The sequence below is a fragment of the Balaenoptera acutorostrata genome, chromosome 15 (assembly GCF_949987535.1).
Source record: "Balaenoptera acutorostrata chromosome 15, mBalAcu1.1, whole genome shotgun sequence".
In the NCBI taxonomy this organism is placed as follows: domain Eukaryota; kingdom Metazoa; phylum Chordata; class Mammalia; order Artiodactyla; family Balaenopteridae; genus Balaenoptera; species Balaenoptera acutorostrata.
Window position 1 is genome coordinate 89846598 of NC_080078.1, and position 16813 is coordinate 89863410.

At 65.8% G+C, this 16813-nt stretch overlaps 1 protein-coding gene across 2 annotated transcripts; it reads left to right on the forward strand.

The window, feature by feature from the left end:
• The first annotated feature begins 8356 nt into the window (after window positions 1-8356).
• On the forward strand, window positions 8357-16559 carry TCEA2 (transcription elongation factor A2). 2 transcript variants are annotated; one of them, XM_057528998.1, is made up of 10 exons: window positions 8357-8828; window positions 11720-11782; window positions 12093-12198; window positions 13138-13228; window positions 14299-14429; window positions 14665-14721; window positions 15081-15235; window positions 15305-15451; window positions 16048-16119; window positions 16336-16559. In XM_057528998.1, the coding sequence occupies exons 1-10, from the start codon at window positions 8496-8498 to the stop codon at window positions 16342-16344; spliced, it is 1164 nt and encodes a 387-aa protein (XP_057384981.1). In that variant the 5' UTR covers window positions 8357-8495; the 3' UTR covers window positions 16345-16559. The 2 variants fall into 2 exon arrangements, with proteins under 2 accessions (XP_057384981.1, XP_007185238.2); XM_007185176.3 differs by lacking the exon at window positions 8357-8828 and adding an exon at window positions 10840-10970.
• Window positions 16560-16813: the final 254 nt, after the last annotated feature.

Below are 16813 nucleotides of genomic sequence, written 5' to 3' on the forward strand. Positions count from 1 at the left end.
AAGGATGGGTCCAAGGGGCCAGCACTCGGCAGAGGTGGCCTCTCCCTGCAGCCTTCTGGGTGTGATCTAGGGTCACCAGGGCCTGGCTCAGCCTGGGCAGCCGTGGGTCTGGGATGATCATCACTGGGCTTGGGAAGGAGGCTTCCCGCTTCCTCTACTGTAGCGCCCTACCTTGGGACGGACTTTGGGTTCCCCTAGGGGCCCTGCCTGGCCCCGTGCAGCCCCTGACAGCTGAGTTGCTCAAGCTGCTGGGAGCGCAGTGGCCGCAGTGCCCGCCCCCCAGGGCGGCTGCTTCTTCTGGCGCCAGCCAGCGACCCTCCCTCTTGGCTGGGCTGCGGAACTCAGGTGTCCGGCTGTCACGTCCTGTGGGCCAGGGCTGGGCAAGGCAAGGGGAGCGTCTCCTGGGGTAACCACCCACCTCCTGGGGGTCAGGCTACCCTTCCCTGTGTGCTGCCCGGCGGGCACACGGACGGTGGCTCTGGCCCAGGGTCCAGTTGGGAAGACAGAGGGCTGGGAGCTGCAGTCAGGGGGGCCCTGACCTTGGAGCCTCAGGGCTGGCGGTACTCCCTGGGGCTGTAGGGGGGCCGGCGTGGGTGTGGCCAGTTGTGCATCCGAGGTGTGTGTCTGTGCATCTGTATGTGGTCTGTGTGTTCGTGTCTGTCTGCCCGGGTGTGGGGGTGAGGCTGGACTCTGCCATGGGGAGATGGGGCCCCGCGGGGAGTAGAGTGGAGGTTTGGCCCTGGACACCCACCAAGGGAGGGGTTCCCCAAGACTTCTCTGGCTACCAAACTGTGGCCCCTGATCCATCCACAGTCTGGGGGCGTTCCTACGTCTCCAGGACCCCCCTCAGGCTGGCCTGGTCCAGGTCTGCTGCCGCCCACCCTTGCGGGGGCCCTGTCTGCAGCCCGCATCTCCCCAGACAGAAGGTGGGAGGGAGGGCAAGCTTGCTCTGCGAGCGGGGGCTGGCCTGGGCGTCCAGTGGACACTGCCTTCCTGGCCCTCCGCCCACTCCCTCCCTCAGCCTGAACTGGACCCCTAGGCTCTGGTTGAAGCCTGCAAGGGATGCTGGGTAATCCCCTCGGTGGCTCTGAGTGGGGGTTTGGCTGGGTCCTGGGGGTGGCGGACCTCCCAGGCGCTGCTGCCCGGGGCATAGACCTCACAGGCTCCCAGCCGCCCGGGCCTGGCTGCTGCAGGAGCCGCGGGGCTGGGACCAGTTACTGAGTCCCGCGGGGCAGGACCCTCTTGCTCCCAGAGGGCGGGGGTGGGGTCCCCGTCAGACGCTCATCCAGGTGGAGAGGGCTCTGGTCTCCTGACACCTTGGCTTTGGAGCCAGGCCGCCCACTTCAGACCCTTCCTTGTGGTCCTAGAGACCAGGGCTCCAGGACTGGCCCGGATCCTCCGGCTTGTCCTTGAGGCTGCTCCAAAGGCTGGAGGCGGGTGGGGATGGGGGTGGCTTCTGGGGAGGCCACCCGATGGCCTAGAACCAAGTGGGCACACGCCCAGCGGCAGGCCTGATCCTGGTGGACCCTGGGGCTCAGGCCTGGGGCTGCAGGCTCGTGCCACCCATGCTTTCCTGCTCAGTCCTGGGGTGCCGGGCCCAGTGTGCAGAGGGCCACGGGGGGACGAGGGAGCTGGCACGGTGCTCACGCTTGCAGGGCGGTGCTCTCAGGAGTGCTGGGGTCAGTGCGTGGTTTGCCACCGTCGTGGGACCTGGGAGTCCCCGAAGAGCTGGGCGCTGTGGGAGCTAGGGTGTCGGTGTGCTCGTCGGGGTGCCCCGTGGGCACCTTGGGCGCGTGGAGAGAATGGCACCATTGCAGGTCTCAGGGCTGTCGCGCAGGGGTTGGACCCGCCCCTGAGTGCTTTGGGCCAGCAGGGGCAAATGGGTGGGGGGCTTCTCTGGGTTGAAGGGGCCTGTGGGTGGGGGGGCACTGAATGCAGTGTGTGTGAGGAGGACCCCGTGACGGTGGCTTCAGGGGGGCAGGCGGGCTGTGGGCAGTTGGGTTAGGTCACTTTTGTGGGTGTCCCAGGTGTTGGGGTCTTGAAGAGGCATTTCCAAACGCCGGGCTGCTGTGCTGGAGGGGAGTTGCGGTGCTGAGCCCGGCGAGCCCGGGGGCATCGGGGCCATGCTCATCATCCAGCGACCTGCGTCCTGTGTGGGCCCCGCTTGGTGCTCAGCGGGGGCTCCGTGGGAACCCGGGGGCAGGGGGCCCAGGCCCCTCTTGGTTTCCACGGCAACAGCAGGGAGGAGCCAGGAAACACCAGCTCAGGAAGGAAGGCCGCAGCTGAGAGGAGGGAGAGGAGGGCCAGCCTGATTGAGCAGGCGCCAGACACTCTGTCTGTCCAGTTCTCCGGCCCAGCTGGCCAGCCAGGCCCAGTGTTCCTGTCTTTGGCTCCACCCCCATGCCGCTCAGTCCGGGCCCCGGGCAGCCTCTGGGAAGGCTGGCTTTGCTCAGACCTCGGTGACCCCGGCCCAGGTTCTCCAGGAATGGTGCCCTGGTCCCCCTCAGGGGAGGTGGGGCAGAGATGGGGCTCTCTGTGTGTGCTGCCTGGGGGACTGTGTGTTGACACACTTGCGTATCCCGGGCTCCCACCCCGACTGCCCTGCCCTGGGCTGGCCTGGCTCCTCTTCTCTCCTACTGGGCTCTGGTGACAGTTCTCGTTTGCCCTGGGAAGCATGGAAAGAAGGGGCAGAGCCCCCCAGGTGGTCGGTCACTGGCCCACGGGGCCTGGTGGGCACGGCAGCTGTGAGTTTCTTTTCGGCTGATGCCCTGGCTTTAGTGACAAATGGCTTTGATGGTCCAACCGGTTGGGGCTGCCAACTGGCCGGGGGGCAGGCCTGTGTTCTTGGGGACCATCTACCCCTTCTTGCTCAGGGGCAGGAGCCATCCATTCATCCATCCATCGATTGGTTATCGACCCCACCGTGGGTCAGGCCCTGTTCCAGGAGATAGGGATTTAGCAGCGCAACAGAACAGCCCCAAGCCCTGCTTGTGGGGAGTTTCCGCTCTGTTGGAGAGGGAGCCGATCAACAAATCCACAAACAAGTCAGAATCCGGAGCGCCAGGCTGTGGAGGAGAGAGGGCTATGTCGGGGTGCTCACTGCCTGCCCATTCAGGAGGTGACCGTGGAGCCAACCCTGAAGGAAACACGTGAAAGCAATGAGGGGACACGTGGGGAAGAGTCTTCTATGCAGAGGAAACAGCACATGCAAAGGCCCTGGGGCAGGGACCTGTGCTGGAGAGGGGACCAGGGGCTGTGTGGGGCCTGGGAGGGTCTCGCTTTCTTATCTGAAGGAGACTTGGTGGCTTGGGAGGGTTTTGAGCAGGGGAGGGGTGTGATCTGGTTTAGCTTTCCACAGCTGCTGTGTGGAGATGGGCCTGTGCAGGCAGAAGGACGGACTCACCAACTCACCACTGGGAGAGAAGGGCAGGGGTCTGCTGTGGGAGTGGGGCTGGCCAAGGCCGCCTCCCAAGGCCTGGCTCCTCGGCCCCCAGTCTGCCTCTCCCAGGAGTTTCCTCTGTCTCTCTCCACCAGGGCAGGGCTGGTGTGCCTGGACCGCTAGGAGGCACTGCCTTGGGGACCCCTGTGAGTCAGACCCCCTGCTTTCACCGGAGCCCCTGACCCTGCGGCTGCTGGGGCCCCTGTGGAGGGGGAGGGTGGAGTGGCCGCCAGGCTGGCGGGCTGGCAGGGCAGGGAGGGCGGTGTTTCTGGGAATTGTGTGGGGGAAGCGCATTGTTAGAGCGAGCCTGGAGCAGGCTGCCAGGGCCGGCTGCTGCAGGCCTCTGGGGGATGCCTCCTGCCTCCCCCAAAGTTCTGCCTCTGGGGGAGGGAGCTGGGCCTGGGCCAAGGCTGTGGGCTGGGCTGGGGACTTTCCGCGAGAGGCTGCTGGGGGCGGCGGTTCTTCCCATTCTGCAGACTGGGAGACCGAGGCCCAGAGAGGGGGGCGGCTGGATGGCAGAGCCGAGATATGCACTGGCACGTGGGACAGGGGACTCGTGCTGGACTTGGTCCCTGGTCACTGCCCTGCCTGAGCTCAGAGGCCGGGATTGGAGGGAGGCCTGGATGGGGTTGGCTGGGGTCCGAGCTCCACAGAGCCCCTGTGGTGGGGGACTGCAGCCCCCGGGGTGGGCTGGAGGGTCTGATGAAATAGGGTACAGAAACAGCTGGGTGCCTGGGTCGGGGGAGAGCTGCCGACAGGGTGACAGGGGAGGGGTGGAGGCTTCTGGGGCTGAGAGATCTCCCTGCCCCACCCCCGTGGCCATGGGGAGAGGGGGAGCGGTCTCCGTGTGAGTTTGGCAGAACTGGCCTTCCCACCGAGGCCCCTGCCCCAGCCAGAAGGGAAGCACAGATTCGACCTGCTGGGGTCATGGCCGGCTTTGGGCGGCAAGTGGTGGGGGACACAAATAGAAAAATAAATGGCCTGAGCTTCCGATGTTTCCGTGCACTGAGGACGGGGGAGGGGCAGGCCTCTGGGCCAAAGGTGCAGCCCATCCCTTGGGGGATGGACCCTGGACGTGTTGTTGGGATGTCCCCAGACCCCTGTCAGGGCTGTGTTTGCCCCCTCAGAGCTCCCAGGACAGGGCCAGGCTCCCTACAGAGCAGGACTCCTGAGGGCAGACCCATGTATCTCTCGCCATAAAGGGGTCAAGCGTGGAAGACTCCTGCAGGAGGGGACACAAGCCCTAAGGGGGAGCTGGGGGGTCAGCCCCAGGGTGGGGGCAGGAACAGGGCTTCTACCAGGTGCTTCCCTGGGGACCAGCGCGGGGATGGAGGGAGGCCCCCTGGCGGTGGGCTGGTGGGGTGTCCAGGAGGGCATCCTGGAGTAAGGCGGCTGGGTGGGTCTGGGAAGGTGAGCTCGTCTGTCCCCCACCCTTGGGGGCTCTGTCCCTGCTCCTTGCTGATTCCTCTTCACCTCTGACCTCTAATCAGGAGCCCTGCCCCCACCCCACCCCTGCTCATGGCTCACAGTCTCCAGACATGGCCTGGCACCTCCTTGTTGGGTGCCCCTGGCCCTCAACAATCCGTGCCCCACTCCTGCTCCTCCTGGGCCCATCTCAGGAGGAAGTGGAGGGGCTGGGGGTCCTAGGGAGAGGGCCCCACCTGATTCTAGGAAGGTCTGTGTGTCAGGCCTGCAGCCCAGAGTAGCAGGCAAGTTGGTCCCGAGCTGGCCTCTCACGGGGTGGGGGTGGGTGTTTTGGGGGCTCCCCTGCTTGGGGGTGGCCAGAAGGTGAAGGTGTAAGTTCTTTCCAGCTCCCCCCAGGGTGCCACGTTCCTTCCGTTACCCAGTAGGTGTCTGGGGGCTGGGATGCAGCAGAGGGTGGAACTCAGGCCTGGTTCTTCTGGCCGAGCGGCCCGGGGAGACAGACGTCTCACAGCCCCTGTGCGTGTGTGCGTGTGATTTGTACCATGCCCGGCGTGCACGCACGTGGGCAGCTTCACGCGTCCCCCACGTGACCCGGGCGGTATGCCGACTCCCCGGGTGCAGCAAGGAGGACATGGGCTCTGGAGCCCCGGTAAGCACGCTGTTGTGGGCACAGCCAGGCTCGCGGTCCTGGTGTCGCCCGGCAGGCACAGCTTTCTGAGGGCGCGGGAGGGTCTGGGGGCCCAGGCAGCTTGTTGGGGGACGTTCCTTGGAGGAAGAAGTTCTCAAGGTTGGGTAGGGTCCGAGGGGTCTTGGGTGGGCCGTGACTGACCTGAGCAAGGTTCTGGGGGTTGTGAATTCATGAGGGGCCCTGGGACCAGGGACTTCTAAGGTGGGGAGTTGGGGGTTTCGGGGTTGGTCAGTCAGTGCTACCCTGGCCACGGTGGGACCCACCGACAGACCCCACACGTGAGGGTCACTCTCCAGGACTAACCACAGCCCCACCCGGGCTGCTTCGAGGTTGTGCCTAGAACCCACTGGACCTCCTGGGGGGTGGGGAGGGTGGTGGCCACCAGGCCCGCAGGCCATCTGTGGCTCACTCCTGCCACCTAGCGGCCTCTGCTCATTGTGGGACCTGCAGGACACAAGGCGGGTCACCCGGGCCGGACCCTGCGTGGGGGTGGCTTCCACGTGGGACTGCACCGTGTCAGGGCTCAGAGCTCCCGTGATGGGGCGAAGGGCCGTGGTCCGCAGGTCCCCAGCTGGGAAGCACCCCGCCTCCCCTGCCACGCACCCCCGCCTGCCCGTCCACTCCCCCTTCCCCACCACATGCCCTGCCCGGGCCAGGCTCCCCAGGCTGGGCCCTCCTCCCGCAGGACGCCCCACCTCCTGGCCACTCTTCTCGAGCGCCGTGGCGTCTTGGTCTCCCTTTTTTTTTTTTTTTTTTTTAAATTTATCCCTGTGTTTTTTTTTTTTTTTAAATTTTATTTATTTATTTATTTATTTTTGGCTGTGTTGGGTCTTCGTTTCTGTGCGAGGGCCTTCTCCAGCTGTGGCAAGCGGGGGCCACTCTTCATCGTGGTGCGCGGCCTCTCTTGTTGAGGAGCACAGGCTCCAGACGCGCAGGCTCAGTAGTTGTGGCTCACGGGCCCAGTTGCTCCGCGGCACGTGGGATCTTCCCAGACCAGGGCTCGAACCCGTGTCCCCTGCATTGGCAGGCAGACTCTCAACCACTGCGCCACCAGGGAAGCCCTTGGTCTCCCTTTGTGTGCAGCCTTGGTGGCCTTAGTCGAGAGCTTCTGAGACATGTCAGGCTCCTGACGAACTGTCTCCGTGGCCCTTGCCGGAAGCTCCAGAGGTAGAGACCACCTGGCCTCTCATGAACGAGGACGAGGGCCTGAGGTGGGCGGTCTGGGTTTCCCACTGGCCGAGCCGGGGCAGGGCCCTGGCGCTCAGCTGACAGCCCCTCCTCGCCTCCCTGTCCTCGCTCTGGGGCCACATCGCGCGCGGGGCAGCGCACAAGGTAAGCCCATGGGGTTACCATGGAAACCAATTACACCGAAACACAGTTACCAAATTATTTTCTAAACTGTGTGATACGGAACCTAAGTGCTTCTTTATCGCTGCAGCTCCCGACAGCAGTGGGCCTCGGCAGGACGCTGGGGTATCAGCAGGATGGCTGTGACACAAAGTGGCTCTAGTTTGTGCTGTGGTCAGTCCCAGCCCTGCTGCGACACGTGGTTCACTGCTTCATTCGTAACTGAAGGGACAATACGTGTCCCCTAGAGAGCAATGCAGAGGCGACCGGGAGTCTTTCCCACCAGTCTTTCTGCCAGGGGGTTGGTTCCTGACCCGCAGGTTGACACCCTGTCCTATTCTCCCTCCCCCCCGACCCAGTCCCCCTCCTCAGCTCCCAGACCTGCCCTGTCTCCATCTCTGCCCCCCGCCCCAAGTTGGTCCCTGTCCTGCGGCCGCCTCTGTCCCTCTCGGCAGCTTGGATACGGTCACAGGGGCTGGGTTACAAACTCTGCATCCTTGGAATACAGTCCCCAAGCCCCTGCCCTCCTCTGTGTGCCCAATGTTCAGTGTCTACCCGGCTGGCTGGGGGCCGGTGCCTCTGCCACTTGAGGAGAAAGGACAAAACCCTAGGGCCCCACCCCTGGGGGACAAGGGGCAGGGCCCTTCCTTCTTAACCAGCTTCTAGGTCATGCTTTAGAGTCTCTGTGGCTTGAAACATCCAACCCAGTCCCACACATAGAAGCCTCCCTCACTCAAAGCCAGGACAGAGGAGGCTACCCAGCTAGGCCTCCCCAACAGACAAAGTTAAGCTGATTCGAGGACTGATAGGAGGAAGTTCCTCCTCCAAGCACCACGACAGGGCATCCTGAGATGCTGAGCTCAGCCATGGCTTCTGACAAAGGCTGGAGCACAGGGGAGAGCGTGTCAACCACACGGTCAGCATGCAGCAAAGCACTCAGCCTCTCCCCTCTGGAGTGGGCGGATGTATCTCCGAGAAACCTCAAAGCAGCTTCCGGTCCCTAAGATTACAGTCAGAAAGGTGAGGATCAGGAGAGGCCTCCCAGAAGCATCACCTGGGCTGTCAAGAAGGGCTCGTGCCAGACAGTCCAACCCTGGCGGAGGCACCAGTTGAGGCAGGGTGTGGGCCATCAGCACAGCGCCCGGGAGTAGGTCACTGTTATGGAGCCAGCCTCGAGGCCAGTCCCCATCTGATTTCTCCGCAGGGCAAAGGAGGACAAAGTGCTGTGGGTTGGGGGTGGGCATGCAGAAACCCCGGAAAACCAGCCTGAGGACACCCCCCTTGACCATGCCCCGAGGGTCCCCGAGGGTCCCCGAGGCCACAATACCGGCCTGAGCGCTCAGGAGGTCGGGCAGCGGCCCCGGGACAGCGGAAGGTGGCGGAGGAGGGCTCATGGGGCGGGGAGAGGGGACGGACCTCAGCGTGCCTTTGCGTCCCTGCGCAGTCGGACCCTGGCCGCCCCGCGAGGTGTTGGGAGGAAAGCGCGGGCTCGGCGCCGCGGCCCCCACGCACGGCCGCGCCCCGCGCTGCCGCAGCGCCCTCCGCCGGCTAACCGGTCCACAGGCGGCTGCCCGCGGAAGGACTACACTTCCTAGGATGCCCTGCGCGCCCCCTGGCTCCTGGGAGTTGTGGTCCGGGGCAGGGCGGGCGCGCGCGTGGCGGGCGGGCGTGAGAACTACGTGTCCCAAGATGCAGCGCGGTGCCGCGGGGGCCGGGGGTTTGAACGGAGGGTCTCCCGCCCGTGGCGGGGCTGCGTCTGCTGCGGCGGGTGCGGGAGGCTGCGGCGGCCGGGGCCGGGGTCCGGGCCGGGAGGCCGAGGCTGGCGCGGCGGGCGCTGGGGGCGGTGCCCCCGAGGCGATGATGGGCAAGGAGGAGGAGATTGCGCGGATCGCCCGGAGGCTGGACAAGATGGTGACCAAGAAGAGCGCGGTGAGGGGCGCGGGCCGCCAGGACCCCGGGACCCCCGCCCCGCCGAGCCCCCGCCGAGCCTGCCGAGCCCCCGTCAGGGCCGCGGCGACCACCCGAGGGGCAGGACGAGACTCCGCCCCGGGAGAGACTCCCGGGACACGGGGAGACCCCCGCCGGAGGCCGAGCCCCCCGCCCTGGGCCAGCCCTGCCCTTCATCTCGCACCCACGGCAGAGGCCGCGATCCGGTCTGGACCTTGTCCCGGGAGCCAACCGCTCTGGAGTCAAACCCCAACTGCCAGACTGAGACCCCGCAGGCCTGGGATCCGCCCGCTTCCTCCCCTCACTCCGGAGCCCCTCGGGAGGCCGGGCTGGTGGAGACCCTCCTCGGCCCAGTCCCTCCAGGCCCTGCGGAAGCCCCGGCCCGTGCAGCCCTGACTGGCCGCCCCGCCCTCCTCGCCTTCCTCCTCCCCAGCCTGGGCATCCTCGAAGTCCCCCAGAACTCCCCGCCGAGCCCCATCCCCGACTCAGAGCCCTCTGTCCCACCCTAGGTCTCCCACACCCATTCTCCGCCTTCAAGAGTTTGGAGTGTGAGATTGGACCCCCTTTTCCCCTGGAGCTACAGCGCCTCCCCTACCTCTGCCTGGCCTGGGGTTTGCGGCCCCCATCGTCTCATTTTCACCGGCCAGCCGGCCAGAGGCCTTTCTTGTCTGGGAGGCCCTTTTTTTTTCCTTGTCTGTTCAGCCCCCCAAGAACCAGGTTGCCCTAATAAATCCTTTTCCTTCTTTAGCCAGGGCTCAGCCAGCAGCTACTGGGGAGTGGGTAGATGCGTAGGCACCCTTGGGAAAGAGCCCTAGGAAGCCCCCAACCTAGCCTGGGAATACACGGGCGCAGGACTCCCCCCGACCCCCGCGACCAGCTGTGCTCACTCTGTGGCCGGCTTCTGTCGTCCCTCGGCCAGTGAGCCTTTGGGGAAGGCTGTGCCCGGTCTCGGGCTGGTGGTGGTAGGGGTGGACAGCCCATGGGGCTTCAGTTTCAGGCCCCTCTCAACTTTGGACCTTGATGATCTGGGTATCCTCGCAGGAAGCATCTTTGGTGGGTGGTACCTGCCTCTAGGGGGTGGAGAGGAGTCCTGCTGGCTCCCTGAGAGGCTCAGTAAACGCGACCTGCTCTCTCCCCAGACTGAGCTCCTGGGGCGGGGCCGAGTGGTGGTGGGGGCCGTGAGGGAGGCTCAGCTGGGGTCTTGAGATGCCTGCCCAACCACCCCAGGGCTGTGTGCCTGCACTGGTGGTCTGGGGGTGACTTTTGGGCTGAGCATGGTTGAGTCTGGGTCTTTGGACAGGGTTCTCCCCCCGGGGCTGGGAAGGGGGCTGGCTCCCACGCTTTCATTCATCCATCAAGCAGCAGCCGCCTGCCCCAAACCCTGCATGATGTTCACACCCCTGGGAGGCTGTGGGCAGCACAGAGCAGGGATGTGGGAACACCTCTGGCTGTTTCCAGAGATGACCAGAGAAAGAAGCTGCTTCCGCTCTGAAGGAGACAAAACAAATGCCCCCCAGGTGGGGGCAGAGATGGGCTACGGAACCCACGGAGGGCTGGGTCGGGCCAGGCAGGACTGGGGGAGGGGGCATCTAGCTGGAGCACCGCATGGATGGAAGCCCAGGGGAGAATGAGGAGGGGGGACAGGTGTGGACTGGGAAGGGGGCTAGGGGGCTTGGGGTGCCATGGAGTGGGGAGTGAGAGCTAGCAGAGGCTCCTGGTGGGTCCCAGCACCTTTGAGGCCCCTTGGGGGAGTTGGGGGCCGTGACTGGGAATCACGTTTAAGCCCCTCTGGTCCGGAGGCCACAGAAAGCTGGCGTTCTGCAGCCCGGGGCTCCGTTTTGGGGAAGATGATCGATCGCAGAGTGGCGCTGTGCCCTCGGTTCTGGTGCCCATCTGTCCCCTCCGAGGAGCTGACTGCAGGGCTGGACTGTGTAGCCCAAGGGGCGGGGCCTGCGGGGGTGATGAGGGGGAGGCAGCACCCTGAGCAGAGGTGCCGTCCAGATCAGGGATGGGGCCGGTTCTGCCCCTCCCACGGCCAGGCTGCAGGACATCTGAGGCTGTCACCCCTTGGATGGCTGCCTCCTTCATGTCGTGAGAGAGGCACGCACACGTGAAACCACACCGGTGGGTTCCGTGAGCCTTCTGTGGAGGAAGGCAACGCAGGGAGCCGATGGGGTGGTGCTGGGCTGCTTGCCGTCTCCAGCGGGAGAGGCCTCACCGAGAATGTGTCATTTGCACAAAGCTCTGGAGGGAGAGTGGGGCAGGCGTGTCGCTGGCAGTGGGAGCAGCAGGGGCAGAGGTCCCGGGGCGGGCAGCTCGGCCCCCTGAGGGGCCCTGGGGAGCTTTGTCTGCTGCGGAGCCATGTGGCCTTTGTGTGTGCGGCTGCGAGGAGGCAGATGCGGGCAGGGATGCCGGGCAGCGCAGGGAGACGGGGCTCTGTCACAGCCGTCCAGGCGAGGTGACGCGGCTGGAGGGAGTGAGCAGGGGGTGTGGGGTGCACATGAGGGGAGCAGAGGCCCCTGAGGGCTTGGCCCCAGCAGGCGGCACTGAGGAGAGGCGGCCTGAGCCACGTGGGCGGGGGATGTGGGACCGGGCAGGTGCGGGCACTCCTGGGGCTGCGCTTCCCCCTGGTGCGGTGCCCCTGCTGGGGAGGGGCTTTGGCCCTTCCCCGTGACGGCCCTCGGGGGCCCTGGGCTGGGATTGAGTGCACAGCTGCTTCCCCTCTCATGCCTGCCTTCCCTGGGCATCTGACCCCAGGTGGATCTGCAAACTGTCACTGCCTTGTGTTCCCCCAACCCTCGTGTGTGGGAGGAGCTGAGCTTGCCCACTGAGACCTCAAAGTCGTTCACGAGGGTCCTCCCTTCTCCTTCCAGGAGGGAGCCATGGACCTGCTGCGGGAGCTGAAGGCCATGCCCGTCACGCTGCACCTGCTGCAGGTAGGGCCCTGTGTGCCCCCCCAGCTCCCAGGCACCTGGCAGAGCTTCCTGCCCCCACCCCGGCCCTCGGTTGGCATGAGTCCCTGCCCCTGAGGAGACTGTCCCTTGCCTTTCTCTGATGCTCCAAGAGACAGGGAGGGGCGTTCAAGGAAAATCCACTGCGTCCCTCACTGAGCTTCCCGCAGATGGGGCAGTAACCGTCGGGAGGGCATCCCTCCCCTCGCTGGTCCCCAGCCTGCACTGTGGGAGTCACCGAGGGTCTGTGGGGAGGGTCTGACCGCTGCCCCCAACCTGGCCGCTTGCCTTGCAGTCCACCCGCGTTGGCATGTCCGTCAACGCCCTGCGGAAGCAGAGCTCGGACGAGGAGGTCGTCACGCTGGCCAAGTCTCTCATCAAGTCCTGGAAAAAGCTCCTGGGTGCGGGTCAGGCAGCCTAGGCTGAGCGTGGGGGCAGGGGGCACCCACGACGCGCTGGCCCTTCGCAGACTGTGCTGTTCCCGAGCCAGGGCCACCTGGGGCCCAGTCCCGGCAGCACGGGCTCAGGCTGGGAGGAGAGGGGCTCCACGAGGAGCAAGGGGAAGAGTAGAGGGGAGGGGGCTGCGCTGAGCCCTGGAGGGGGACCTGGCAGAGCTGGGGGAGGTCGCCCGGGGGAAGAGTCAGAGGGCAGGGGGCAGCTCCGGACGTGGGGAGGGGAGGGGGCGGGGCGAGGAGGGGGAGGAGGAGGAGGGAGGGGGGTGGGGTTAGGAGGAGGAGGGAGGGGGGTCTGGAGCCGCTCAGGGGGAACAGGGGCAGCCTCTTTCTAGGGACAGTGGGGCGACTGGGATGCCACCACTGGACCCTGAGGTTCCCCTCCCTTCCCAGCCCCTCCTGGGCTCTGTCCAAACCCTTGGGAAACAGAGCTGCATGTCCTGGGCTTCTCTCCAGTCCTGCGTGGCTGTTGGGCTGCGTGTTGGACAAGCGTATTTATTCTGGTGGCGTATGGGACGCTTCTCGTCCTGTGGGAAGGTCCCCAGTGCAGGCTGGGACTCACTCGATGGCTCGCTCTGGGGCCTGAGGCCCAGCTGGGGAGTGGCCATGTCCAGCCTGCCTGCGGTGACCAGCCTTTGTCCAAGTCCAAACGTGCCATCCGTGAAGGCCGTCACTCTGGGGGGGATTTCTGTACTCAGAGAGACTTTTCAGGACCTTCCTTGGCTGGGGAGAGAGGACCCCAGTCGTTCGCAGGAAGCTGGGGCTGGGGGCAGGGTCCGATGGCTGGGGCTGTGCCTTGGTGGTGGTCTGCCCCCCTCCCTGGCCCTGCCCTGCCCTCCGGGTCTGCCTTCTCCCAGCCAGCCCTCCCTTCTTTCCCGGCACATGTAGATGCTTCAGACGCCAAAGCCAGGGAGCGGAGGAGGGGCGGGCCTCTGCCCACATCGTCCTCCAAGGAGGCCTCCGAGGCCCAGGACCCCAGGTAGCACGTCTGGAAGGCAGACACACACCCCGCCCATGGCCCCACCTTCTCGGCAGACCAGGGTGCGGATTTCCAGGGGCCCTGGGTGCGGGGGCCGAGGTCATCAGCCCTTTCAGCTCCTCGGAAGGGACTCTCCCCAGGGTCAGCCTCTTGCTGGACACTTTCCCTCCAGAGACGCCTCTGGATCTTTTAGCCCCAAGCATCTGAGGGGGAGGCCCTGTCTGCCGGGCTGCACGGAGCTGACCCACAGCCTGAGCGGGCCTGTGGGAGCCCATCGCCCACACCCCCGGATCCAGGCCCCGGTCCAGGGTCTGGTTCTCGCGGGCTAACTCTGGCTACCCCCGTTGGCCTGGTGTCTCTGGCTGCCGGCCCCTCCCTCCCCGGCGATGCCCCAGGCTGTGGCATGGTGCAGGTTTTGGGGCTACTGAGGCCTCCCTGCTCCTGCCGCCCCAGGGATGGGCTGTGGCTGAGAGGCTGCTTTGCCCTTGACCCCACTGGGCAGCAGTGGCCAAGGGCGAGGGAAAGCTGAGCTTTGGATTCATGGCATGGCCGTGCAGAGACGTGGGCTCATCCGCCCACCTGCACGTGTTATTTTTCCTCCAGGAAGCCGCCTGCTTCCACTGACTTCCGTGGAGGTCACAAGGTCACGAGATGCAGGGGCGTGAGAGGAGGGCCGTGGGTGGACAGAGCCTTGTGGACAGGCAACCCATGGAGGGGGTTGCCCAGACCCACAAGGGGTGGGGCTGCCTGCATAGTGGTACTTGGTCTTGGGTGATCCCTAGTCCCGTCTGCCTCTCCCTGACCTGGCAGTTTGCGTCGGGCAGTGTGGCCCCACGTTCCAGGTCTCCCTGAGGGTGGGGATCCCGTCTGGAGTGTGTCCCACCCAGTGGTCCTCACTGCCTCTGGCCAGACCACATGGACGTGCTGGACCTGACTGCAGATGGGCAGGGTTCTGGGCCGCTGTCAGGGTGGAGCAGACGGGGTCTGGGGGCATCGTGGCTGTGACATTGGCTCTTCTGGGGACCGGCATCTCATGGAGGTGCACGCGGCCCGAGCGGGCCTCTCTCCAGCCGCAAGAGGCCAGAGCTGCCCAGGACGCCATCGACACCCAGGATCACCACGTTTCCTCCGGTGCCGATCACCTGTGACGCCGTGCGCAACAAGTGTCGCGAGATGCTGACCGCTGCCCTGCAGACGGACCGTGAGTGCCTGGGCCGGGGCCACCCAGCACACCTCGGGGTCCTGGCTCCTGACACACGCTTGAGTCCCAGGTGGCCTGGGCCCTGCCTGCCTGTGGAGGCCTGAGTCCAAGCCCGTGCTGCTGACCTTGGGGGCAGGGAGCCGGGGGTCTTTGGGGAGCAGGGAACCTGGATCCCGCGCAGACTGAGGCGTTGTGGGGAGCCGGCAGGGCAGCTGGTCAGGGCTCCTTCTTGCAGATGACCACGTGGCTGTTGGTGCAGACTGCGAGCGCTTGTCGGCCCAGATCGAGGAATATATCCTTTGTGCAGCGGCTCGGGGGCTGGAGTTCTGGAGGACTTGCGGGGCCGGCCAGGCTCAGCTCTGCTCGTGGTCACTGTACTGCGCCCTCGCCAGGGGGTTGGGCGGTCGGGTGGGCTTGCTTGTCTTTGACCAGGGGGCTCCTCCCAGACCCTCTGGGGTCTGACCAGGCCTGCGGTGGGCCTGGGTCCCGGGCCTCCAGCCTGCAGCTGGGTCTCAGCCGGGGAAGCGTCAGTGTCGACGACCCGGTGTGGCTGGCTCTTCCGACACGGCCCCCACGAAAGGCCCTGGCTGACCTGGGGCAGGGGTGGAGGGCAGGGCATCGGCCTCCCTACGGGTCCTTAAACGTCTGCACGCATCTTCCGGGACGTGGGGAACACGGACATGAAGTACAAGAACCGCGTGCGGAGCCGCCTCTCCAACCTCAAGGACGCCAAGAACCCCAGCCTGCGGCGCAATGTGCTGTGCGGCGCCATCACGCCCCAGCAGATCGCCGTGATGACCTCGGAGGTGAGCCTGTGGGGGCGCGGGGGGCTGCCCCTGGGGGGCCGCGGGCTAAGCACGCGCCCCTCGCCCCAGGAGATGGCCAGCGACGAGCTGAAGGAGATCCGCAAGGCCATGACCAAGGAGGCCATCCGCGAGCACCAGATGGCACGCACGGGCGGCACGCAGACCGACCTGTTCACCTGCGGCAAGTGCAGGAAGAAGAACTGCACCTACACGCAGGTGAGCGTCGGCAGCCCTCCCGGGGCCCCGCCCTCCCGGGGCCCCGCCCCTCCTCGGAGCCGCCCATGCCCCTGCTATGCAGGCTGGATCCCCCTTGCGCCTGGACACGTGCGGTGTGAGTGGCGCTGGGACGGGGGTCCGACAACCTAGTCTCCGATGGGGCCGGGAGCTGCAGTCACCCTTGGGGCCTCCCTCTTGCCGAGGACCCCTGCTCCCCAGTAGGCAGTCTCGGGCGGTGGGTCCAGCCCGTCCTGGGGCACTGAAGTTTGGGAGCCCGGCCCCGCTGTGTTGCTGCTGGTGGGAGGATGGGTGTCCGGTGGTGGTAGCAGGACTACACTCAGAGTTGTGGAGGTGGACGCTGATGTGGGCCCCAAGAGATGTCGGGGGCCCTGTAAGAGGAAAGCGGTTGGGGCGACTGCAAGGTTGGGGTTGTAGGGCAGCCTCAGCCCAGGTGACGTGAGGCCAGCGCGGCCCGAGGCCATGGGTGGCGGGCTCCCCAGGTTGTGACTCCTGGGAAGTCCTGCTCCCTGGGGCTTCCAGCTGCAAGTGACTGAGGCCCTGGGGCTGGGCCCCTCCCACCGTGGCCCTCCCCACAGGTGCAGACCCGCAGCTCCGATGAGCCTATGACCACGTTCGTCGTCTGCAACGAGTGTGGAAACCGCTGGAAGGTAGGTGGGTGAGCCCAGGCCATCCCCAGCCCTGTTCTCTGGAGGTGGGTGTCTCCAGCCTTTGTGGGGTCTGTGGTGTGACTTGGGGGATGGCCATGCCAGCCAGCCCCCTGGGAGTTTTGGAGATGGTGGATGGAGACCCCAGCCCTGCCTCCTGCCCTTTGGGGTCCTGCGGGCCGCACGGCTGGATGGACGCCTCTCACCTGTTTCTTGCAGTTCTGCTGAGCCTTGCGCATGTGTGCCTGCAGCCTTGGGCCACGGCCAGTGCGGTCCATCGCCCTTTCCCCATCCTCTGCCAACAGATACAGCTTCTCTGGAGACCTGCCCTTTGCCCACCTGGCCTTCCTCAGAAGGCAGCACACCCTGCCCCCCACCCTGCCTGCAGTGCACCTTTCTTCCTCTTTCCCCCCAGTTATTAAATGTTTCTTTTTGCCACTGTTTTTTCCCTGGCCCTTGGTCCTGGTGGGCCATGCACAGGCTTGGGCTTCAAGCTGGGTCCCCCATCCCCTCATCTCTGGTTTGATCCCCCCAACCCCCGCCGCTGCGGGGACAGCCCACCTCCCTGGGGTCAGGTGACGCTGAGGCTTGGCCTCGTGGAACAGCACTGGACGGAAGAGCCCGCTGGCTCTCAGAGGGGCCCGAGTGCGCCCGTGGGAGGGGCAGGGCTGGGCACGCATAGCATGAGGATCAGGTG